The sequence below is a fragment of the Idiotropiscis lumnitzeri genome, chromosome 18 (assembly GCF_059441095.1).
Source record: "Idiotropiscis lumnitzeri isolate Australia: NSW breed Sydney's pygmy pipehorse chromosome 18, RoL_Ilum_1.0, whole genome shotgun sequence".
NCBI classification, from domain to species: Eukaryota; Metazoa; Chordata; class Actinopteri; order Syngnathiformes; family Syngnathidae; genus Idiotropiscis; species Idiotropiscis lumnitzeri.
This window is the reverse complement of record NC_142408.1, coordinates 15,754,511-15,781,023: the sequence shown is the minus strand read 5'-3', so window position 1 is coordinate 15,781,023 and position 26,513 is coordinate 15,754,511. Positions and strand designations below refer to the sequence as shown.

Sequence of the window (26,513 nt, the reverse complement as noted above, 5' to 3'; positions counted from 1 at the left end):
ACTTTTCTTATTGAACTTCCAATCTCTACACTGACACAATTTCTTTCTCTTTTCTCTAGCTTTCTTTCTTTCTCTTTTCTTATTTCATCCCTACTTCATGTCTTTCTTCTCTTTTTTATGTTTCATTTTTATTAATTTATTCTTAATCTCCGTGCCACACCCGGGACCCGAGACCACTATCACACTTACAACTCTCCTTCGCCATCTTGAAATCAAAATCCACTCGTGCGTGTCCCAAACACACTTCTTACGCAGAACAATTTTAGCCTTCACATTCACACAGCTTCCACACAGACACGTAAATCCCAGATTTTAAACCGTGTCCCGATACGTAAATCCCAGATTTTATACCGTATCTTAACCACGAATAGTTCCAAACTATTCTAGTAGATAAATTCCAGATTTTACACTCTACTAACGTCCACACTATTACACTTTCATTTTTTGAACTATATTACTTTACTTTTGCGCCATTAATTATGCTAGAAGGTAAATCCCAGATTTTACACCCTAATAGCGTCCAACACTTTTACGCTTACTACGTTCCGCTCCTCCTTCCTCTTATAATTTAGCGTTGCCAATGTGCAGAATTTGAAAGGGTTCTGCTTACCTTGTTTCACTGTGGGCCCAAGAGGAAAGACGGTCGGATGTGTGGCTCTTTTATCCTTTATCCTTTATCAGGTCGTCACCTGGTGTGGACGTGCGAGACCCAGTCTCATGTGGTTTTTCTCGAAGTTCCAAACTTCTTTTACCTCTCATGCATCACGTCGGCGTCACCATAAATTGTTGGAATTTAGCTTTATATCAATGTTAGAATTTAACTTTAACCCAATGTAAACTCAAATTAGTAATCTGACTCCAATTCGCGACCTTACCCAACTCTCACAAATCCAACAATATGCGCGCTCGTTCTGCAATAGAAAGGTATCAGGAAGCCGGCATTTTCACGCACAAGTGGGTTTATTCCCAATACACAGACTTTCTACATGGCACCTGGGTCTCAGGTCCCTCTCAATACAACTCTACACCTCTCTTGCCACCAGCGAATGTACTACCCGAGTTGCCCAGTAATGATTCATCCTATACAATATGCAAATGGCACAGAGACAAAGGCATCCTGGCATGATTCTATTGGCTATGTGTATCCTGCAGTTAACTTTAGCTTGCTCTTATTGGTCTTTCTTCAAGTGGTGGCTGCTCCTGCTTGTGGTTGAAGGGTCCAGTTTCTTGTCGACCCCTTCCCGCTCGAGATGTCTGTCTGCGCCAGGCACCAACCTAAAACCTCCCAAACCTTCACATTCTTTCACTTTCTTTGTTCAGCTTCACCAGCCACACACTCAGCATTCCACAGAATAACAGTGACACAAGATGCAGGACATCAAATAAAACTAGCCATGTTTAAACTCTTCCACTCCTTTAAGACGCTTGCTATTGTATACCTATATACATTTGTGAACTTGGTTAATACCTTTTTGTTAAACTCTTTTGTTCCAAACCTACCACTTTTCTTTACTAAGAATAAATTGTCAACTCTAGTTCCAAACCATTTTACAACATGGTCTGTGTTACTTCCCTTATTCCCTAGCAGAGCCGGTCGTAACAGTTGCGTAGGCACAAAGAGCAGTCAGGAGCTGTTACCCCACCTGAAGGCAGAGGGACTACCCTCTCATCCACTGAGGTGAACCCCAACGTACAGGTGCCTAGCCTGGGGGGTAATAAGTTAGCCCATGGGAAGGCGTACCCACCTTGTATTTTTGAGCTGACCCTGGCCAAATCTTATGGATTCAGGCCTGGTCACTGGTTGCTCACTGAGAGTAACATCCAGGCCTGGCTCCAGAGGGGGGCCGTGTTGACCTGCGTCCGGGCAATGGAAAACATAATCCAATATTTTTATTCATCCTATGGCTGTTTTGACCAATGATTCACTCCATTGAATGTGCTAAATTTACCCGTTTTTGTTCTTCCCCCAGTATTTTGTGCATTTGGGTTGATGGTTGATGAAAAATTGCACAAATATTTTTGCTCGTTGTGCAGTTGCAAATCCTAGGTGTGTCTGCCTAATATATTAGCTTCTAGGGCTGCACAATTATGTAAAAATAATCATCACAATTATTTTGATTGAGATTGTCATCACAATTATTCATTGATTTCAAAATATAGCATTTATTCAACTACTAAATGTCAACTAAGCTATCATCTGAACATGTGCCCATTCATTCCTGCATGTTGAACACTTTCTTACTCAGTCTTATTGCTCTTGTCAAGTACACAAATACCATGTGAAATTCAAGCTTCTTGCGTTTTCATTTTGCTACATCCACACCTTTGATGCATCTTTGAATACATATTGAAGCCTTGACTAAGCATTAACATGATTTCTTGATCATTTTTTCCCCAAAAAATCATCTTTGTTTTTTTTCATTAGTCTTGAGACTTACTGGTCTTAAGATGGGATCTTTGGGATTGTTTTTCCTGACGTTTTATGTGGAAATGAGAGGGATTGTGCCTTCTCTGTTGCCGGTACTCCCCTATGGAATGAGCTCCCATTAAAATGTTTGGCAAGGCCCCTCCCTGTCCATTTTTAAAACCCTTTTGAAGACACATTTTTATTCTTAAACTTTCGACACATGAGATTGTCACTGTTCTGCTGTTCTTATGGTATCAAATGTAAATGTATTTTAATTTGTGTTCTAATTACCTGCTAATTTATACGACGGCATATGGAAAGCCCTTTGTTACTGCTCCAACTTTTGTGAATTGCGCTATATCAATAAAATTGTATTGTATTGTATAGAATCACATACACGCTACCTGCTTGGGTACTTTCACGTCAAGAACTTTTAAATGCACGGCGCCATTCTGCACGTTGTTGTTTTTTTTTTTCAAGGCCGAATAAAAATCACAATTAAATTCCGATCATTCAGCCCTATTAGCTTCCAAATCAGTTTGAGTCCTCAATCAAGTTTGTGGCAATTTTTGTGCATGCAAACCTTTAATAAATTAGGCCGAAAGGATCATAAATGCACACTCCAGGTTTCTCAAAAGTTCATACATTTTTGCTTTAACTTTTACCATGACTTCTTTATTTAACAGAGAGCTAAACAACATGGGTATCTGGTATAGAATGGGAACCGTGCCACGAACTCTGGATTCCGCTCACGCATCAGCCATGACTGATGTTCAGAATGTGAATTCTACCTCCACTCCACCCCCTGTCCCACCAGCTTCAATAACTAAGTATGCCCACTCACATTTGTCTCATTGCTACTTCATGTTGATTTACACTTACTATCTTTTTTTATATACCTTATGTATGTCTGTTTGTTTCTGTGTGGGTGTGGGGTGTGTGTGTGTGTGGGTGTGGGGGTGTGCGTGTGCGTGCGTGCGTGCGTGTACACACACACACACACGCGCAAAATATTTTCACGGCCAAACGATGCGCTGTATCAAAGGCGCAGCGTCAGTTGTGGGTGCTATTTTAGTATTTAACACATTCACTGGGCGCGCCGCACTATGAGGCGCATGCTAGCTCTCAAAAAGATGATGATGAAGATGTTGTTATGGCAGTCACGCAGGTGCTATATGAGCTTTCATAACGGAATAGAAAGTCAATGTCAGGGGAGGGATGTCACTAGTCACCACACTCCTTACAGTCACGGTTTTAAATCAGCCAAAACTGTCACTCAACAGCATACAAGCAAACATCTAATCATCGATCCATTCATTATCTGTACCACTTCGCCTCACTAGGGTCGCGGGGGGCGCTGGACCCTATCACAGCTATCTTCGGGGAAACAATGAAACAAAAATACAATTAACACAAAACATACATCTCTCATGCCATTCATACCCCCCCCCCCCAAAAAGGTGGTCACTGGCGGCAATGCATGACTACTACTACTACCACCACCACCATTTCTACTAATACGACTACTTCTACGTCTTTCTTCTCTTCTGGATATTGGGTGCCAGTCCAAGCTGTAATTTTAATATGTATATGTTGTACCTGAGCGAAAGTTGCAGGACAAGGCAAACTCTGGAAAAAAAGTGTTTTATAAGTAATTTATTTCTGTGTCTAGAATAATTGAGTTATGGCTGCCACGCCAGAGTAAAATAAAATGTTTTGAATCTCTTTTCTTTTTCCTTTTTTTATGCCCACAGGCATTTTTCCATGACCCTTCCTGCCAGTTTCAGAGGAAAAAATGCTACTCGACCAGATTATGAGCACCAAAATTCCAACCTCTACGCAATCTCTGGTTTGATATTCAAGATCTCTCCAAAGTTGAAATTGAATGCTTTTTAGGAATATTATTATTGTTATTATTATTAGTATTATTATTATTGTTAATATTAACATTATTATTATTATTATTATTTATTTTTATTATTATTATTATTAGGGCCGTAGCCACTGCTGCAAGGTCCCTTTTGTTTTTGTAGAAATTCTTCTCATTAGGGCCCAAGCAGCGACCGCTCTGCCATTTTGAATTTACTTTAAAGGATGGTGTCGCCTTTACTACAAACGTTGCAGTAACTTGACAGAAATTATGATTACTTATCAAGATTTCTCACATTTGATAATAGTCCAGTCCTGAACACATCTGCAAACTTATTTTTCATTGTAGTGGTTGCACCATCTACTGGCTAAATGCAGTAAACGTTTCATTCTTTGATGTTTTTCTCCTGACAGATTAACAAGATCTTCCTCACGGTTGCCCTAAAGAGTATTTAGACCTTCATGATGTCAAAATACAAAATTTGTGATTTTTTGCAAAAAGCTGTGGGAGTGGAAACGCACAGTTCGCCAATAAAAGAACACTGATTTTGACGGCCTAAATAAGCACAAAAACTCATGAAACTAAAACCAAAGCAAAATCATCAGTTTTATTCATGTAAAAGCACTTAGCCCTTCCTAGAAGTTTAAAAAAAAGCAGCAGCCCCAGTGGTACGTTTCATCTAGAACTACAGAACTTTAGTAGTATAGGTAACAGCACCTAAAAAAAAGTAATGTGATAAACCTAACAGGAAGTCCGCCATTTTGAATGCACAAGTTACGTACAATACAATTACAGTCCAGCAATACATTCATTTTCAAAGCAGCTTTAATGTGATCCACTTAATATCTTATTAAAATTTCACACACCTGAATACATTTACGGACTTACTTTTCATCGTAGTGGATGTGCCACCTACTGGCTTAAGAAAGTACATTATATTGTTTGCCGTTTTTGTGCTGGCAGGTTAGCCAGACCTACCTCGTATTTGCTCGCTAGAATGTTCTGGCCTTCATGATGTTAAAACGCAAAAAAAAAAAAATAAAAATTTGCAAAAAGCCTTTGACATGCTAACATCCAATTTGCCAATAAAACGATGCTGATTTTGAGAATATGCAGTGCAATATGCAGAAAACTCATGAAACTTTGCACACAAAGAAGGCCTGGTCAATTCTGTATTTAATTATTTAATTGTGCAAATTTTAAAAGATGTCTTGCTAACGCCCCAAGAAAGCTTTAAAAAAAGAGGCCCTGGTTGTACATTTGACCTCCATCTACGACATTTTGGTCGTATTTGCAACAGAAGGTTGTTTATATTCTGTAATACATATAGCGCTACCTAGTGGCAAATTAAAAAAATATTTTTTTTTACATTTCAACGTACTACACAGTTGCCTGTTGAACATATCCAACTGCCTGCAAATTTGTCAAGATGTTGATCTTACTCTATGCTGAATTTTGTGACTTTTTGGCTTATTTAATTTTCTTTGTTTTTCTCCGAGCAGGTTAACAAAGTCTACCTCAATTTTTTTGGGATGAGTGTTTAGGGCAGGGGTGTCAAGATCCAGTCCTGGAGGGCCGCTTTCCTGCATGCTTTCAATCTCTCCCGGCTGCAACCCACCTGATTCAAATGATCAGCTCATAGAAATAGAATAGAAATAGAAATAGAAATCCCTTTATTGTCATTGTACTCAAGTGTGCAACGAGATTAGAGGGCTCCCCTCTCCAGTGCAATACAACAATAATACAGACAAATATATAAATTAGATAAATAAAGAAGACAGTGCAATGGAATTCAGTACTGAATAGGGCATATAGAAACACATCACAATGCTGTTTTGCGAGGTTAGGGTGGTCTCGTGTGTGTGTGAGAGTTCAGTATGGAGACGGCTCTCGGAAAGAAACTGTTTCTCAGTCTATTGGTCCTTGATTTGATGCATCTGTAGCGCCTGCCAGAGGGCAACAGGTCGAACAGGTGTGAGTTTGGGTGGGTATTGTCATTGACGATGTTGAGAGCCCTTCTGAGGCACCGGGCGGTGTAGATGTCCGACAGTGGGGGGAGAGGGCAGCCAATAATCCTTTGCGCTGTTTTGACTGTCCTCTGGAGCCTCACTCTGTCCGCCTCAGTGCAGCCGCTGTACCAGGTGGAGACACAGTACGTCAGCAGGCTCTCGATGGACGAGTGGTAGAAGGCCAGCAGCAGCTTCCTGTCCAGGTTGAATTTCCTGAGGACTCTCAGGAAGTGCAGACGTTGGCGGACCTTCTTTACCACTGCTGTGGTGTTGTGACTCCAAGAAAGGTCATCGGAGATCTGTACTCCCAGGAACTTGAACGTGTGGACCCTCTCCACACACACGCCTTCGATGCAGAGGTGGGGCGGCAGCGTCTTGTTCCTCCTGAAGTCGACGACAATCTCCTTTGTTTTAGCAGAGTTAAGGTGCAGTCTGTTGTCCTTGCACCAAGTTGTCAGTCTCTTTACCTCCTCTCTGTAGGCTGTCTCGTCACCTTCCGAGATCAGACCGACCACTGTCGTGTCGTCAGCAAACTTGACGATGGTGTTGTTGCCGTGGGCCGGGCTGCAGTCGTAGGTGTAGAGGGCGTACAGGAGAGGGCTCAGCACGCATCCTTGGGGGGAACCGGTGCTCAGCATGAGGGTGGAGGACGTGTAGGGGCCGAGCAACACAGTCTGGGGTCTGTTGGTCAGAAAGTCCTTAATCCAGATGCGTGTGAGGGCAGGGAGGCCGAGAGTGTCCAGTTTGGCGACGAGGATGTCTGGGATGATCGTGTTGAATGCCGAGCTGTAGTCCACAAAGAGCATCCTTGCATAGCTCTGCTGTCGTTCCAGGTGGCCCAGCACAACATGCAGAGCAGTGTCGATGGCGTCCTCAGTGGATCTGTTAGCCCGGTATGCAAACTGGTAGGGGTCCAGAGTGGGAGGAAGGCAGTCCCTGATGTGCTGGAGAACCAGCCTCTCGAAGCACTTCATAATTACTGGTGTGAGAGCAACAGGACGGTAGTCATTCAGGTGGACGGCTGGTGACTTTTTGGGGACAGGAATAATGGTGGAAGTTTTCAAGCAGGAGGGGATGACTGCCTGAGCCAGGGAGCGGTTGAAGATCCTGCAGAAAACATGTGACAGTTGGTGGGCACATGCTCTGAGGACCTTGCCTGGTATTCCGTCGGGTCCAGTAGCTTTCCTGGGGTTGACCGCCAGGAGCGCGCGCCTCACATCGTGTTCCTCTACGATGAGTGGGGGGGAGTTGGAGCTTGAAGTGCGGGGGTGTGACGGTTGGGGCGTGTCAAAGCGAGCGAAGAAGCAGTTAAGCTCCTCTGCCAGCGATGCACTCGGGTCTACAGAGGTCGTGCTGCTGCCACGGAAGTTGGTGATGCTCCGTAGACCCTGCCACACCTCCCGTGGCCTGTTACTGGCAAGGTGGGCCTCCAGCCTCCCCTTGTAGGTTGCCTTGGCTAGCTTGATGCCTTTGCTCAGGTCAGCACGTGCCACCCTGTACTGGGCTTTGTCGCCTGACCTGAAGGCAGCGTCACGGGCCTTGAGGAGAGAGCGAACCCTGCTGGACATCCAGGGCTTCGCATTTGGAAAGGTCCGTATAGTCTTATGTTGGGACACAGTTTCCATGCAGAACTTGATGTAGTCCAGTACACAATGCGTGTAGACATCAAGGTCCTGATGACACATCAGCAAGCTCTGAAGAAGCCTGATAAGTATCCTGCTCATTTGAATCAGGTGGGTTGCACCTGGGAGAGATGGAAAACATGCAGGACACCGGCCCTCGAGGACTGGAGTTTGACACCCCTGGTTTAGGCCTTCAGAATGTCAAAATATGAAATTTTTCATTTTCCTTGAAAAGCTGTGGGCGTGGCTTCACGCAGTTCGCCAATAAAAAGATGCTGATTTTGAAGTTCTAAATATTAACAAAATCTCATGAAACTTTGCAAACACACCAGGCCTGACAAATTCATCAATATTTTATTAGTTTCTTGCGCAAGTTTTATAAAATGGCTCGCTCGCGCCTCTTAGAAATTTTCAAAGAAGCAGTCCCGAATGTATGTTAGTATGTTAAACCTACCTCTTAATAATTTGATGGCGCATGTACAAGGCCAAACACCTCCAAAAAAGTCTCTTACAGCCATATGCTAAATTGCAGAGGACGTCTGCAATTTTTAATTCACTTCAACGTAGGGCTGCCACAAACGATTATTTTGGTAGTTGATTAATCACCACCAGATATCACGATGAGTCGACTAATTGGATCATACGTAAATTATGGCATTTCGCATCAGCAAGCTGCTGCTCGTATATAACCATTAGTTTACAGCTTGATTCTTTATGTACAAATTAATGAGATGTTGCAGCATTCAACATCAGTTAAGCTTTGCATCATGTTCCTGCATTTCTGAGATGCTCATAAATGATGGTGCAGCTTACCACGCACGCCAGCCGGTCTCCTCCGGAGCTCTCGCACGGTCCCGAACGGAGCGAAATGTCGCCCCGCTAGTGCCCGGGCGGAAGTTGTTCCTCTTCGGCTTAACTGCCACGCACGCCGGCCGGTCTCCTCCGGAGCTCTCGCACGGTCCCGAACGGAGCGAAATGTCGCCCCGCTAGTGCCCGGGCGGAAGTTGTTCCTCTTCGGCTTAACTGCCACGCACGCTGGCCGGAGCTCTGGTACGGTCCGAATTGTTAACTTCCCGCATGTTGTGCGCGGATATCGCGAGAACCTGTGTGGCTCTCTGGTGTGTTGTGTGTTCGCCTGGATGAGGAAGATGGCGGTGAATTAAAGCAGTTGAAAGCTTAACGTCGTGTTTTATGAACTTTACATGGTAGCAGAGGATGGTTTCCAACTATAGAGTACCGCCGAAATTCGACGAAGCCAGACCATACGAGTGCTGGAAAAATGAAGTTAGCATTTGGAGACTTGTTACGGACTTGGAAGAAAAGAAGCAGGCACTTGCGGTGGCGCTGGGTCTCGAAGGAAGAGCCCGAGAGACTGCTTTGGAAATATCCGCGGAGGATCTAAATCAAGAAAATGGTATGGAAACACTACTCGCTAAGTTGGACACGGTGTTCTTGAGAGAAGAAAAAGACCGCGCTTATGAAGCGTATTCGAATTTTGACTCGATAGCAAAAGACAGTGCGGCGTCCATGGCGGACTATATAATAGACTTCGAGCAAAGATACAACCGGATGAAAAAGTACAACATGGCCCTGCCTGACGCTGTGTTAGCGTTTAAACTACTGGATACAGCGTGTCTCGAGGAGAAGAATAGACAGCTGGCGCTAACGGCGTGCACGGACTTGACATTTGCATCGATGAAATCGGCGTTGAAAAGGATTTTCGGAGGGAAAATCACCGGCGCAATTAACGGCAGTGAGATGAAGGATACCGCCTTTTACACGGATCAAAAGTAAAGAGTACCCGAAAAATTCAGGAGAAGCAACGTCTCGTCACAGAGTGGACAGCGGCCGCCACAGCAAGGTACAAATCCACTCGACAAATATGGCAAGCGAACAAAATGTGCTATTTGTCAAAGCACGTATCATTGGGCGAAGGATTGTCCTCATCGGAGGAATGAAGTCAAGTTGATGGAAGGTGATGGTGTGGAGGAGTGTAACATCACACTGTTTACCAAGGTTGTGACCAACTCTGAGATATTTTTGGCTGAATCACTGGGATCTGCCATAATTGACACTGCATGCACCCGAACTGTTTGTGGTGAGAAGTGGCTGGATTGTTACCTGAAAGAACTGAACCAAAGTCAACTGAACAAACTACAGCAAACACAATCTCCAAGCTGCAGGCCTTTTAGATTTGGAGATGGGCAAGTGGTGCACTCCTATAGAAAAGTAAAGATCCCAGCCAAGATTGGACAAACAAAATGTCAGATTGAAACAGAAGTTGTTCCTGCTGATATTCCTTTATTGTTGAGCAAAATGTCTTTAAAGAAAGCAGGGACTGTCTTAGACATGGAGAATGACAGAGTTGTCATGTTTAAGCAACAAGTGCCTCTTGAGTTCACCAGTTCCGGACACTACTGTGTGGACATAAGAGATGGAAATACAAAGGGGAGCAGCAATGAAGGTGAAGTACTTGTTGTCACAACAGGGATGTCTACTAGAGAAAAACGCAAAGTACTCCTGAAGCTTCACAAGCAGTTTGGTCATGCCTCCGCAGATCGGCTGCAGAGGCTTGTTCAAAGCTCTGGAAATAATGACAAAGACTGCCTGATCATTCTGGAGGACATCATTCGTGACTGTGAGATATGTCAGAAACACCGCAGGACCAAGCCCAAACCGGCAGTTGGCTTGCCCTTAGCCTCCGAATACAATGAAACAGTGGCAATGGATCTACATGAGCTGGAACCTGGTGTGTGGTACCTCCACATCATCGATCACTTTACACGTTTTAGCGCTGGAAACATCGTGAGGTCTAAGAAACCTTCGGATATAGTCAGCTCCTTCATTCATTCGTGGATATGTATTCACGGTGCCCCCAAGCGGATCTTCACGGACAACGGTGGAGAGTTCAATAATGAGGAGATTAGAGACATGGCGGAGAAATTCAACATTGAGACGAAAACTACAGCAGGATACAGTCCCTGGAGCAACGGTTTGTTGGAAAGACACAATATGACTCTGACTGAGACACTTTTGAAAGTAAAAAAGGAAAATGGGTGTGGCTGGCAAACTGCTTTAGACTGGGCTCTTATGGCAAAAAACTGTCTGATCAATGTGCATGGTTATAGTCCACACCAGCTTGTGTTTGGACACAGTCCCAATCTTCCGTCTGTCTTAATTGATAAACCACCTGCTCTTGAGAGTGTGAATATGAGTACTAGAGTAGGGCAACATTTAACAGCATTACATGCTGCTAGAAAAGCTTTCACAGAGGTGGAATGCTCTGAAAGAATTAGGAGGGCGTTACGTAAGCAGCTCAGACCTACAGATGAAATGTATGAAACAGGTGACAAAGTGTATTATAAGCGACAGGATAGTTCAGAGTGGAAGGGTCCTGCTGTAGTTATAGGTCAGGATGGAGCCGTTGTGTTCGTAAGACATGGCGGAATTCTTGTCAGAGTACATCAATCCAGGCTAAGTAAATTAAATGCACACAATGAGCATGAACCTGCACTTCGCAGTGTTCCCAACAATGGAATAGAAAATGAAAATACAGTTCAGACTGATGTGTTAGAGAATTCAGATGATGAACAAAGTCTTCATGGAGGAGAACAAATTACTGAAAACACAGAATTAAATGATAAAGACACGAACAGACAGACTGATGAGATGGGCCCAGAAACAGAGAGTGATGTAACTCCTGCTGTTTCATCTACTGATGTAAAATTAAAAAGGGGTCAGGTGGTCACATTTACAAACAAAGATGATGATACTCAGTACACTGCCAGAGTTTTAGGCAGAGCAGGAAAGGCCAAGGGGCAATACAAAAATTGGTACAATTTGCAGCAGCTAGAACCTAATGGAAGTGAGGGACAAAGACAAGCATTAGATATGTCACAGGTTGAAAATCTTCACACAGATTGTGAAAACACTGATGCCGATGTACTCATTACCAAAGACATCTCTTTTGATGTGGCTAAACAGCAAGAGATTGATAACTGGAAAAAGAACAATGTTTATGAGGAGATCATTAACAAGGGTCAAAAATGTGTTTCTACTAGATGGGTCTATACACTGAAAGAAACTGCTAATGGTATTGTACCCAAAGCTCGCCTTGTGGCGAGAGGCTTTGAGGAAATCAATATTCACGAGTTGCAAAAAGATGCTCCCACATGCGCATCCGAGTCGCTTCGATTGCTGTTAGCTGTGGCATGTCAAAACAAGTGGACGGTTCATTCTATGGATATTAAGTCAGCCTTTCTACAAGGAATGGAACTCTCGAGAGACATTTACATTCGCCCCCCACAAGAAGCTGGTGTGGACAGAAGCAGCGTTCTTTGGAAACTAAAGAAATGCGTGTATGGACTTGCGGACGCATCCCTCTATTGGTACAACAAAGTCAGACAACTCATGCTGAAAACTGGTGGTAAAATATCACAAGTTGACCCTGCAATATTCTATTGGCAGAATGAGCAATCTTTGGTCATAGGATTATTGGCGTGTCATGTAGATGATTTTCTTTGGGCCGGGTCAAGAAACTTTGTTTCCAATGTTATCCCTGTAATTAAGTCTGCTTTTCATGTGGGCCGTGAAGAACATGAGAATTTTTCATATGTGGGGATGGACATTGCAACTGTTGACGGTGTAGTGCAGGTGCATCAGAACACTTACATTGACAGCCTACAACCAGTCCCTTTAGAGAAGGCGCGTGCTGTACAGAGAGATGCTGCGCTCAATGAGTCAGAGAGAGATCAGCTCAGGTCCAAAATTGGACAGATTTTGTGGGTTGCAAAACAAACAAGACCTGATGTTATGTTTGACACATGCAGCCTGGCATCAAACATTAAAAATGCTACTGTTCAGTCCATACATGAAACCAACAAGGTGATACGGAAACTTAAGTCAGAGAAAGTCACACTTAAGTTTCAGTATTTGGGCAAAAATGATGATTTGAGTTTGACTGTCTTCAGTGATGCTTCGCTGGGGAATCTTCCAGATGGAGGCACACAGGGTGGGGCTTTAATAGCTCTCACGGGAAAATTTGGAAAATTCTCACCTTTGTTTTGGCAATCTAAGAAAATCAGACGTGTAGTGAGGAGTACACTGGCAGGAGAAACATTGGCTATGTCAGATGGTATTGATAATGCCATGTTCCTGGCTACACTCTATTCTGAGCTTACCACTGGAAAAGCCGACCTGAATACTCTTCCTCTCATCTGTGTCACTGATAACCATTCCTTGTTTGATGCTCTCAAATCCACAAAACAGGTCACAGAAAAGAGACTTAGGTTAGAAATAAGCAGTATCAAAGAACTGCTTCAGGTAAACAAAATCAAAGAAGTGCACTGGTCAGATGCAAAGTCACAACTTGCTGACTGCTTAACAAAAAAAGGTGCTTCTCCCCTGATGCTTCTTAAAGCCCTAGAAGAAGGAGTATTGGTGCAGTGATGTTATACCTGTTATGTGAATTTTTCCTTGAATTTGTGTTTTGTTAAATGCATTTTATAAATGTTCAGGATTGCTGTCACTTTTCTTATTTTATTTTTTTTGTTTAAAGAAAGAGGGAGATTGTTAACTTCCCGCATGTTGTGCGCGGATATCGCGAGAACCTGTGTGGCTCTCTGGTGTGTTGTGTGTTCGCCTGGATGAGGAAGATGGCGGTGAATTAAAGCAGTTGAAAGCTTAACGTCGTGTTTTATGAACTTTACACGAACCGCGCGAAACGTCACCCCAAATCGTGCCCGGGGGAACGTGCTCTTCTTCGTCCACTCTCCTCTTCGCCCACGCTCTTCTTCGGCGCACGCCGGCCGTCTAACCGCTCCGGCGCCCCGTCGTGCCACTCGGCGAAACTACAATGCCCCCGAATATTTTTTAGACCCGCGAAGCACTGAACCCGCGAAAGGTGAACCGCGAAGTAGCGAGTGTTCACTGTATACGTAACAGGCCATTTCTAACAAAAAAAGTTTCTTGGGGCCATACGCTAAACTTAAGAGGTTTGCCAATTTTAATTTAATTCAAAGGTTGGTTTCACCTTTGTCAATAAAAACTGCTGTATCTTGAAATTATGATAACTTCTTAAGATTTCTCACATTTGATAATAAATCCAGGCTTCAAACAACTACAAACTCATTTTTCATCGTAGTAGTTGCACCAACTACTGTCTAAAGGAAATATATTTCTAAATGTTTGTTTTGTTTCTCCATACAGGTTAACCAGATTTACCTCATATTTGTCCAAAAGAGTTTTTAGGCTTTCATCATATTGAAATACATAGTTTGTGAAATTTTTTGCAGAGCTATTGCCTTGGCAACTCCCATCCGCCGCCCCCGACCCCTCCAAAAAAATTTGAAATGTGCTATATATATAAAGATGGATTTTACTATTGCAACAACTTAATTAAAAAAAAAAAATAATTCAAATGTGCCAGTATCCCAGTGTGTTCGTACCCCAACGTTGCCAGGGCTGCGAGTTCCCTTTCTAGCTGCTCGCAGCTCTCGTTTTATTTAAGTGTTTATTTTTTATTAATTTACGTTTAACACGAAGTAGTGATCTATTATTACAAAAGACTAATATCATTTATCTGTCTTTCAGCAATGGATGGAGTGCCATTCATGATCTCTGAGAAGTTTTCATGTGCCTCATCAGAAGTAAGTTATTAGAATCCTTTTTAGTTCAAATACAGCAAGTGTAGTTGATGTACTGTAATTGTACTGTACTTTAGTAATACAAACACTTAGCTCAGAATCAGAATGCCCATTATTTTCATTGTACTTGGTGTGCAATGAGATTAGAGAGCTCCCTGCTCCAGTGCAATACGATAATTTAATTACATATATATATATATATATATATATATATATATATATATATATATATATATATATATATATATATATATAATAGATTAATTAAAGATAAAATAACTAAATACAAAATAAATACAAAATTGGATTAATGAAAACACATTATGTTTCTGTTGTACAAGGCAGGGGTAGTTGTGTGTGAGATTTCCATGGAGATGGCTCTTGGGAAGAAACTGTTTTTCAGTCTGTTAGTCTTTGTTTTGATGCACCTGTAGCGCCTGCCAGAGGGCAACAGGTCGAACAGGTGTGAGCTCGGCTGAGTATTGTCTTGAATGATATTGAGAGCTCTACTGAGGCACCGGGTGGTGTATATGTCCGACACGAAGGGGAGCGGGCAGCCAATAATCCTCTGCGTTGTTTTGACTGTCCTCTGGAGCCTCACTCTGTCTGCCTCAGTGGAGTCGCCGTACCAGATAGAGACACAGTACGTCATCAGGCTCTCAATGGACCAGTGGTAGAAGGCCAGCAGAAGCTTCTTGTCCAGGTTGAATTTCCTAAGGACACTCAGGAAGTGCAGACGCTGGTGGACCTTCTTTATTGTTGTGTGTCCAGGAGAGGTCATCGGAGATCTCTACTCCCAGTTACTTGACTGTGTGGACCCTCTCCACACACATGCCTTTGATGTAGAGGGGGCATGGTACAGTCTTGTTCCTCCTGAAGTCAATGACGATCTCCTTTGTTTTTGCAGTGTTGAGCTGTAGGTTATTGTCCTCACACCAAGTGGATAGTCTCTGGAGCTCATCCCTGTAAGATGTCTCCTCTCCTTTTGAGATCAGACCGACCACTGTTGTATCGTCAGCAAATTTGACGATGGTGTTGTTTCCGTGGGCCGGACTGCAGTCATAGGTGTAGAGGGCGTACAGGAGAGGGCTCAGCAGGGCTCCTTGAGGGGAACCGGTGCTCAGCGTTCGGGTGGAGGATCTGTAGGGGCCGAGCATCAGTCTGTGGTCTGTTGGTCAAAAGGTCATTAATCCAGGTGCCTGTCAGGGGGTGGGGGGGTGCAAGAATGTTAAATTTGGAGATGCGAATGTCCGGGATGATTGTATTAAATGTTGAGCTGGAGTCCACAACGAGCATCCTGGCATAGCTCTGCTGTTGTTCCAGGTGGCCCAGCACAACATGCAGAGCAGTGCCGATGGCGTCCTCAGTGGATCTGTTAGCTCGACATGCAAACTAGTTGGGGTCCAGTGTGGGAGGAAGGCATTCTCTGATGTGCTGGAGAACCAGTCTCTCAAAGCACTTCTTGATGACTTGTGTGAAAGTCATTTAGGTAGATTGTGGGTGACTTTTTTTGGGACAGGAATAATGGTGGAAGTTTTGAAGCAGGAGGGGATGACTGCTTGAGCCAGGGAGCGGTTGAAGATCCTGCAAAAAAACATGTGATAGCTGGTGGGCACATGCTCTGAGGACTTTCTCTGTATTTGGTGATGCGCTGTAGACCTTGCCACACCTCCCGCGGACTGTTGCCGGCAAGGTGGAACTCTAGCCTCTTCTTGTAGTCCGTTTTGGCTTCCTTAATGCCTTTTTTCAGGTCAGCACAAGCCACACTGTACAGAGCTCTGTCGCCTGACCTGAAGGCAGTGTCATGGGCCTTGAGTCGTGAGCAAACCTGGCTGGACATGTTTGGGAAAGTCCGAATGGTCTTGTTCAGGGACACAGTTTCCATGCAGAACTTGATGTAGTCCAGTACACAATGTGTGTAAACATCAAGTTCCTGATCACCAAAGAGGTCTCAGTCTGTGTGATGGAAGCAGTCCTGTAATTCACCCATGGCTGGTGTCATGCCATATTTTAACAGTGTTTGTGGTGGGCCTGAGTCTGCGTCTGCGTCTGAGAAGGGTGTACACAGGTGTGAGCAGCAAGGACAGATGGTCTGACTGGCCGAGGGGGATGAGGGGGATGGCTCTGTAGCCATGCTTGATGTTTGAATAAACATGATCAAGAGTGTTTTCTCCTCTTGTTGGGCATTTAACATGCTGTGGAACTACAGAAGTACAGTCTTCAAATTGGCCTTATTAAAGTCTCCTGCTACTATATGATCATCATCAGAATGGCAGCCTCGTAAAACGAGGATCAGTCCTCATCTGTTCGTTTACTTTCTCTTTTGATAGCTCCGGTTGTGTGTCTGTTGGTGACTGTAGAGTCCAAGGTGTGAGTGGAAAAGTCGAGGACAGTCTGGACACGGAATAATCGGAGGTGGACGGGGTAACAAGAGGCGTTGGTGTCTTTGTCGCATTTTTTCTTGAGCTGCTCGTGCTCAGCCTTCTTCAAATTTCATTCTACCTTTGGCTATGGTGCCTCTCCATTCTGCGCGGTCCGCGGCCAGAGCCTCCCAGTTGTCCACGGGAATCTTGCTCTTTAGGAGTAGCAGTTTGAACTGGTCTTTCATCCGTCTCTTTGGGCCCCCTACCAGTCTAGAGCCATGAGCCATTTCACAAAATAATGTCTGTTTGGGGTTTTGGGGAGGGAGGAGTCTTTCCTGCGACATAAATTCCCAAAGAAGCGCAGTTGGTTCTTTGAGATGATTGCTTCTTCGCTTGGGAGGCCGGCACGGGTTAGGACGTCGTTGTTGGTGATGCATGCTTTCCAGTCAATTCCCAGGATTGCCCACAGCTTTTGCTGATGAAATCTCTCCAAGATCCTGATGTTTTTCCGAGAGAGAGTCCAGCTCTCCGACCCGTAGGTAAGGATTCTGATTCTGATTCTGATAGAGCTTACCAAAGTCTTGATGGGCAGAGCAAATCCTGTTGTTTATATTTTTGCTTGGATCATAGGTGTTATTGATCATCGACCCGAGATAACAAAATCTGGGGACCTGTTTGACTGTATCGCCGTGGATGGATATGAGGAATTTCATCTTTACAACATTGACTTCCAGGCCCGCATTCTCATATGCTTCCACAAAGGCGTCAGTAGACTCCTGTAGGTCAACGGGAGAGGAGGCTGGGACACAGCAGTCGTCAGCGTACTGGAGTTCACTTCCGATGTCTTCGACCATGCTTTCTGTCTCCATTTAGATTGTATTCAAGAATCCAAGAAAGCAATTAGAACAGTCAATGAATTAAATATACTTCATATTTGGTGATTTTGTATCAATTCCAATATATAAGCTTTGCAAAAAATAGTAGTTGAAAAATGTGATTAATCACAATTAATCATGGAATTTTTTGTGATTAATTAGTTAAAAAAATTAATCACTTGACAGCACTAATCTGAATATAATCTGTTTCAATATGGTTCCACGTTATCCACTGTAGCGATTATCGTAAGGTTTATTTTAATTAATTAACAGTGGCTGAAGTGTACTGCTTGCAGTACACTTAGCCGCTGCTGGAGTCGCAACGTTTTTTTTCTTAATTCAATTTAAATGCTTAAACACACGGAAAACCTGTGAAAATCAGTCATGAGTGGAAGGCTGCTACATTTAGAGAATTTGAGTTAGTTTTAGAATCTTAGAGATTCCTAGCTTTAATTCAAGCACACACACAGTACATAATCTAGTTTTATGAGGTGAACATTTATTCTTTAAATCAACATGGGAGTTGGGAGTAATAAGTCATAAAAAAACTAACTTTGGTGAAAAGGTGTAATAGAAAGAGAATATAATAGTAAAAGAAAACAATTAGAGCAATCAAAAATAGCTGATCTTGGCGCATGCTAGTGTTAACGTTCTCAAAATTTGGACATGTGGCTCCATGACTAACTTAACCCCCTTCTCAATAAATTTTAAGCACCAATTTTGTTTTGTACCCTAATAATTTACACTCACTGATTGTCCTTGGGATGGATGAGCTGTGAGGAGGTCGTCCTGATTTGAGCCTTGCAGTCGAACATAACAAAGGTCCCTGGCTGTGCACGCACGTGGCCAGGAGAGAAACAGAGACCACATGGCACAAAAGAGGCCAACAAAGAGGAGACCAAAAAGAGCACAAAAGAAGGCACAAGAGAGAGCCAAAAGAGAGAGCGACAGGAACTAGCTTCAGCTTTATACTCTGCGTTGCTCGAGTCAGGCCACTCCTGAGGCTCATGTGAGTTAGGGAGTTGTCCTCATGGGCACACCTACCAGTAGAATTTTGTAGAAATAAATAAAAAGGAATATAGAATTAATCACGGCCACATAATATATTTTAAAATTATACTTTGCTGTAATAAAACTTTGAAACTTAACAAATGTTCAATTAATCAACCACAAAAGGATTCTGAAGAAAATTACAAATTGTAAATCAAAGCTATAACTTTTCTCCCAATTAATTAATCCAGGTAATGCACATTGAAGAACATGATCAGACATTAAACACAACATGAAACCCCTTTTCAAGATATATAATATACGTTGCGTACACATGAATTTTAAGTTCTGTTCGAGTTTGTTCTCTTCTTGAACAAAGGACAAAGGCCCTTTCGCAGTTGCAGAGTGTCACACTATGTAGGAATTCTGGTGAAATTACTGATTCCTGTTAGGCGCACCAGAGTCACTCTTAAAGATAAGGAACAGTTTCTTGAGGATTGCAAAGGTGTTCAGCTAGAGAGGGTCTATTATTGTTACACCACTCATAAATAACTAAAATCATGCCATCTAATAAAACAAAATAATTCACCAAAAAAAAGTCACCTGACCTGAAACACGTGAAACAGCCTCATTTAAGGGGCTCATAAACTACGCCCTTATTTGGACTTCTTGAATAGAGCGGTGTGTGCTGTGTGTCATATGCGCGGCACGTCAGTGGTGAGCGTGAGTGTACTTGTGTGCTTCAAGCTATAGTAGAACAACTGGGTGTGCGTCCTCAGTCGCACTACTGAAATTGTAAGGAAAGTGGGAATAGTGTCTTGTCCTGTTTGTAGATTTAAATGCGGTGGAAATGAAGGAAAGTGTGTAGAAATGTAATGTGTGTGTGTGTGTGTGTGTGTATACGTGGTACGCGACAGCCTCAACGTCATGTGCACTGAAAGGGTGAGAACAGTGCGCAATTGCTCACGCACGCATCTTAGAGGTAACATCGAAGGGACCCACTTCTCATCGCGTTCAGAGAGCCTGATGGTACGCCAGCGGGGGTCGATATCATCAACATGACCACGGTGCCCTAGGTGCTCCTCGCCAAGGAGGCGGGTTTGTGCTATCCCAACATCGACATGGCGACGGACTATGACTTCTGGAAGGAGAATGAGCAGGAGTGGACAAAGTAATGAAGACAGTGAAAGAGAATGCAAACAAAGCATACCTTCTCTCAAGATGGTGTACAGTGCGCCAGTCTACTTGGCAACCCTCTACATATTTCATCTTTTGTTCCTGTTTTTGGTGTGTGATGCTTTGTTTGCGGACTCCCTGCGATGTACGATCGCCCGTCTTTGTTGGACTTGCGGTAGAGGTTCGGGTGAGTTTGAATGCAGTTGGGCAAGTACGCCTGCTGACATCCCGGTCCATGTGCTCCGACCGCGGAGGAAGCGGCGGCGCGGCAAACATGATGGATGGCTGGCGAATCTAAAGAACGAGCTAAAACGCACTTCGTACCCTGCTCGTTCCAGAACGCATCGATGTTCTCCACCGTGGCGCGTTTGAGACCTTCTGGACTCCTGCTTGCCCCAGGTCATCGACTGTCCCGGGAGCTTCGGCAGTGCTCCCGTCCGCACATCCTCTGATGCGGCGTGGATCTCCAGCTTCTGAGTGAGCTTCCCAGAGCTCACTGATCGGAAGAGTTCCACACCCTTTCTACTCCCACAAGGATAAAGTTGTTAAACTCCCGGTTGTGGACATACAAAACATTTATTCTAAGGGAGCAATTTCTTTCCAATGACCTGGAATTCCTCTGCCTGACAGAGACTTGGACTTGCGCTGGTGAGTGCAGTGCGATGCTCGAATATTTTCTTACTTGGACACTCCGAGAACTTCAGGTCGTGGTGGAGGAACGGGGACTATTTTTAAAAACAATTTTAAATGTAAACAGTGTACATTGGCCACATTGATGACCAGCTTTGAAAGTACTTTCTTTGAAATTGGTGGGGCTGTTCCTGTGCTCTGCATTGTCATTTATCAACCCACCAAGTACAACAAGGAGTTTCTTAATTACTTTTCAAATCTTGCTGAAATCATGATGAAATATGATCACACTGTTTATGGGGGATTTAAATATTCAAGTGTCCTGTCCTGAAAAACTGTTCAGAAAAGGACTTTTTAAGACTCCTTGACGCTTTCAATCTAGCGCAGTGCGTGTCTGACCCCATTCACAAACATGGACATACTTTAGATCTTGTCCTTGCTTTTGGTCACACCCTTCAGTCCCGCTTCTTAAAAAACACACTAGTCTGCCAATCCAGAGGCACAGTCTCTAATGTCCATGCAATGTTGCAGAAGCGTGTCACCCAGGACATTCAGTGCGAGTGGACCACGTTCCGTGCCTCTATTGTTACAGCAGGCGACTGGAGCTGTGGCCGTAAAATGGTCGGTGCCTGTCGTAATATTAATAACAACAACAAAAAAATAATAAACAAAAACAGAACAAAAAGAAAAAAAAATTGCTGACTTTACAACTTCACCTAAAGCAAAAGACAACAAAAAGGTCTATGCCAAATTTCCCCACACATGACTGTCATCATCAAATAGTCATCAAAGTCCACAATCAAACAAGTAACACTCATCACCGTGTCAGCCCAGTATTAAATTGGAGAAAGCTGTCCCACGTTCGTCTGAAGTTCCCAACATCATCACCAATCCTGGCCATCATATGCTCATTTGATACCATTTGTGACATAAATTCCATCCATTGTTTTAAGTTTGGAGGCGATGCATCTTTCCACAATCTGAGGATCACCCGAGCAGCCATGACCGTCCATATCTTGATCACAGAGAAATCAAGTTCAGATATATTAGGCTGTTCAGTTCTATTTCCCAAAAGACATAGTCTTCGTGATACAGGTATTGAAAATCCCACCCATTCCCCTATGTGACATAGGACTTTTTCCCAATAAGCTTGGACTCCCAAATGGCATGTAAGAAAGTTCCCACATCCGAACGACATCTCCTGCACTTATCGTTATCCGGTAAGGTCATTCTATGAAATTTAGACAGGGTAATATAAAACCTCCTCACCCGAACTACATCCTAAGTTCCTCTGCCAGATGATGCTCAGACTTTTACATACATCCCTTCGTAACATGTTAAAGACATTATAACACACAGCGGCCTTATGTTCCATAGGGCTTGAAGCCTTAAACCTCATCACCAGATTTCCCCTTTCATTAAAGGAATCTTTCGGAATACTATTACTAATTTTCAAGTATCTCCAATAATTACCTTTACAGTCCAAACCATATTCCTGACACAGATCAGCAAAAAAAATTTAACACTCCTTGTGAATGCAGGTCATCTATTCTACATATCTCTGGCAAATCACTCCTTGCCATAAAAATTTTGAAATTAGCCCATTAGTCATAACTGTTGCTCTCGGCTTTGAATATAGTCATTTCACCCAATTGCAGAAACCAGGTCCAAACCGAGATTTTGCAAGAGTTAACATAAGAAATCCTCATTCTACCCAATCAAAAGCCTTCTCGACATCTAATGAGTGAACAGCGACAGGAAATCATCGCATGTTATCCATTGCCGATCTGTTCTTAATGAATCCAGCTTGATCATTGCGAGTAATAGTTGGTAATATCTTTTCCAGACGCGAGGCCAATGTTTTTGACAAAATTTTTAAATCAACCCCAAGGAGACTTATGGGTCTAAAATTAGAAGGGATAGAACGGTCTTTTGGGAATTAAAGAAATCAGAGCATCATTCTATGTGCCAGGGAGGTAGCCCGAATTCACATGCTACCAAATAGACCCTACGTAAAAACAGGAGACAAAACATCAATATACCATTTGTAATACTCGGACAGGAAGCCATCCAGACCTGCTGAACGCCCACCTTTCATAGCTAGAATAGTAGCTCTGTCTACTACTTCTGTTATCGGAGCAAAAGATGTTAATAGAAAAGACTCAACCTCCTCTGCATATGAAGGTCCTTATGAAAGCCCTCAATATCCGCATTTATTTCTTTGGATGGAGTTATAACCTTATTGTCTACATTAATCATTGGAATATCTCTGGCGGAGTCCCGCTGCCTTTGTTGCCTCGCCAATAATTTGCCACTCTTCTTTCCTCCACACACAGAAATTTGTTTTCAGTCTGAACAAGGCGTATTCAGCTCTCTTGTTGTAAATGTCATGGAACTTATTTTTAATTGCAAATATTCAGGTATAAAGTATCTGAACACAGCATAGCCAAATCCTTCTCTAGTTGACAAATCATTCTTTCCAAGTGTTTTTCTTTTTGTATGCTTTCCTTTTTCACTTTTGATGAGTGGGCAATGATCTTCCCTCTTACATATGCTTTAGACGCTTAACACACTGAAGCTATTTTCGCCTTAGAGTCAATATTAATTTACAAGAAAAATAATCGAATCCCCCCACGAACATATCACTGAACAATTTATCTTGTAATAACATAATATTGAACCTCCAACGAACCCTCTCAATCAAGTTTGAATTCAAGTCAATATGAAGCTCCACCGTCCCATGGTCAATTAGGGCGATGGCTTCTATTTTACAATCCACTACTAAGTCCACTAAAGTATTAGTTAACAGAAAAAAGTCTACCCTCGAGTTAGACTGATGGCTATGTGAATATAGTGTATTGCCTCTCACGAGTCTTCATATGTTAACTTAACTCAAGTCCTTAGACATCATCTGAAATGCAGCCCTATTTTTAGATGTTGGCCGTCCACCATGCTTGCTCTTATCAATCATTCCATACATGACCTGATTAAAGTCTCCTGCTAGTATAACCTGTCCTTCAAAAATCCCCACCACTCGGTTAATTTCGTGAAAAAAGTCAGGCTCCTCTTTGTTTGGTGCATATATGTTGCACAACACTATCCTAATCCCATTAATCAAGGCTTCTACACAAATCAACCTGCCTTCTATATCACTATGTTGCTTCAGCAGCACAAAGCTCAAGTTTTTATTGATAGAAATCATCACTCCATTTCTCTTACTAGAATATGAGCTATGAAATATTTTTCCAACGATGCCCCTCTTAAACTTCTCTGCCTCCATTTTCTCCTTTATATGGGACTACTTGATAGACCCTATGTCCACATTTTGGTATTCAAATAAGCCAAAACCTTTCTTCTTTTAGCCTGACTCCCACAGGCATGTATATTCCACGATACAATGTTAATATACTTATGAGCCATATTTTCAGAAACTGAAAGTATATTGTAATTTATACTATGAGTCAACCATCATGTAACAGGTTTCAACAAAATCTAAATGCAACATCTCAACAACATTGATCTCAGACCTTTTCAAAAGTACTGTCTAACTGCCAAATAAAAGCCCCCCCCCAAAAAACACCCAAAGAATAGCCTGCTGCCTGTTGCTATATATACACAAACTAAGTTTATTCGGTCCATGAGAATGTGTGCAAGTATCAAGGCAACACCGCCATTCCCTCCCCGACAAATCCATCAACACAAAGAAATGACATTTAAAAGTTAAAAAAACTTCCTTGAAGTCCTTTTACGAACTTTTCAACTTCTGTGCTATCATGGAAGGTCTTCTTCTGTCCTTCTCATGTAAAGATGATAGTTGCAGGATACATCAGCCTGTGTCGTACGTTGACCTCTCACAGGAGCCTCTTCAATGGAGAAACGCCTTTCTTTTCTCCACCAACTCCCATGTCACATCCTCGAAGAAAGAGAGCTTGCAGCCCTTCACATTTCACCTTAGCAAGTAGCAGCACTTTATCTCGAGCCGAAGAACGTGGAAAACGCAAGATAATGGCCCTCGTTAGACTATCCGAGTTCGGCATGGGGGCGAGGGAGCGGTGGGCGCGTTCCAACTCAAATTAGTTACCACTGAGACAGAGACCATCGGAAATAATCTTCTCCTCGTACTGCATTATTTCTCCGGTCCCTTGTTTAGCTTCTTTCAGCCCCACCAACCTCACATTATTCCTCCGGCTACAATTTTTTTTTAGTTCTTCCACCCATGACCGCAAAGTCTCCAGCCTCTTGTTGCATTTTGCATGCCAACCTCCACCTGTGTCTTACATGTCCGACACCTGCTGCTCGACTTCGACCCGCCATACTTGCATATTCTCCACCGAATGCTTGAGTTATTTTGTTGTTTCTTTAATCGCCGACACATCCACAGCCACTTGTAAAGTAGGGTTCAGTTTCCATATTTCTTCAAATATGCCTTTTTCTTCCATTATTCCCGGTTCACCCGTTTTGGCTTTGTCCAGCGGAGTATCGGGGAGGAATAGTTCTCGGCGCTAGCTTGCTTACTTGCTGTCGAAGTGCTTTTGACAAAGTTCGCCATATTGTTGGCCATTCTTTCAAATTATCACTCAAATGGCCAACAACACTCACTGGAGTCAAGGATGTAGATAGCGTGATGAAAAATCAAGTGTCAGTTTCAGAAGATACCAAATGGCATGATGGATGTCGGGAGCCGCTTAAATGTGTCGCTGTCAGGTTCGCCAATGTGACATTTCATAAACACACCATCAATGAAGAGAAAGATGCTCAAAATTTGGCTTGCAAGGAGAACGAAGAGAAAGACTGAATCGAAAGCTTGTCTCTTTGCGTTCTGATCATATCTCTCCGTTGCCTCCCTTTTATTAATTTCGAGAAGTCCCTGAACATGGGTGTCTTCAACCTAAAGGCGTGGGGTTATCTAAGCAAGCAGCTGAAGGCAGTGAAGTTGTTTTTCTATGTGTGCATGTCTTTGCGTCAAAGCATTACTCAGCAGAAACATCTCAGTCTCGTCACAACCTCTTAACTTCAAAACATTTCACTGCCACACACCGATAAGAGAGGTGGAGGCCATCATTTTGCTATCTTCCTTTAACATTTTTATTGGGATGGTTTTCACGAAGACCAATTATATAAGCAGAAGCAAGTTTCTTCATTGCAAAGCAAGAACATTTCATGTAGATAGTTATTGCAATCTACCAGTATCATTGCTCTAGTTTTGAACTACATGAATATCCTAGCAATAAAGCAAATGTGTGATAACTATTTCATAATTACTCTTTCATTTCCCTCCTGTTTATCACACATTTGTACAATTTATCATCGCACAAAATTTCCTGTCAGGTTTGTTCTGTTTTTTTGCCCTCTTGAATCTTTGGAATTATTCATTGTTCAAACTTGACAATGCTCATAAATCCCTTTAAAAAGGAAATTTAACATCACTATGTTTACTTGAGCAAATAATTTCCATAAAACATCTGTTTTACCAGGGCCAACTTTATTTACCTGTACCAGCAAAGGATGCACCTCATCCAACCTAGCTGTAGAGCCCAAAACATTGAATGCAAAAACATCCACTCAAAGTTAAGACAGCTGAGAACATACCAAGAGAAATTTGACCCGAGAACACAAGGTTCTGGTACTTGCCAAACATTTTGTCCCACCACTCTCGACCACATGATTGTGTGACTCCAGAATGCTCCTTCATCTTCTTGTTTAGGGTACCAAAGACTTGTGATGGCTCTTGTCAGCGACCCTTCAGGAGAGGTGTGCTCTTTAGGCCACCATGTTGCACGTACACCATTGGTGTCAGCCAGGAGCATATCCACCGCAATGCGCTTCTGAAAAGCCATGAGTGATGTAGCTGCCAATTGTTCTTTAATAGCCAAAAAGCCCTCTTCGGTATAGTTACTCAGCTTCTAGATGTTGTAGTGGTGCTGATC

The 26,513-nt window shown here is 43.0% G+C and overlaps 1 protein-coding gene and 1 long non-coding RNA gene across 7 annotated transcripts in view; both read left to right on the top strand.

Moving 5' to 3' along the window:
- mvb12ba (multivesicular body subunit 12Ba) overlaps positions 1 to 26,513 on the top strand; it is a 98,183-nt gene that overhangs the window by 47,548 nt on the left and 24,122 nt on the right. For 5 of the 6 annotated variants that reach the window (XM_088280592.1, XM_088280588.1, XM_088280587.1 and 2 more), the window contains 3 exons: positions 3,094 to 3,237; positions 4,162 to 4,256; positions 14,500 to 14,555. In XM_088280592.1, the coding sequence (XP_088136718.1) occupies positions 3,094 to 3,237; positions 4,162 to 4,256; positions 14,500 to 14,555 (295 nt within the window). The remainder of the gene's footprint in view (positions 1 to 3,093; positions 3,238 to 4,161; positions 4,257 to 14,499; positions 14,556 to 26,513) is intronic. The other variant, XM_088280590.1, reaches the window with a different exon arrangement.
- Positions 14,870 to 17,856, top strand: LOC148319663 (uncharacterized). Its single transcript, XR_015839821.1, has 2 exons — positions 14,870 to 17,454; positions 17,546 to 17,856. It is a non-coding gene; the product is annotated as an uncharacterized LOC148319663 (long non-coding RNA).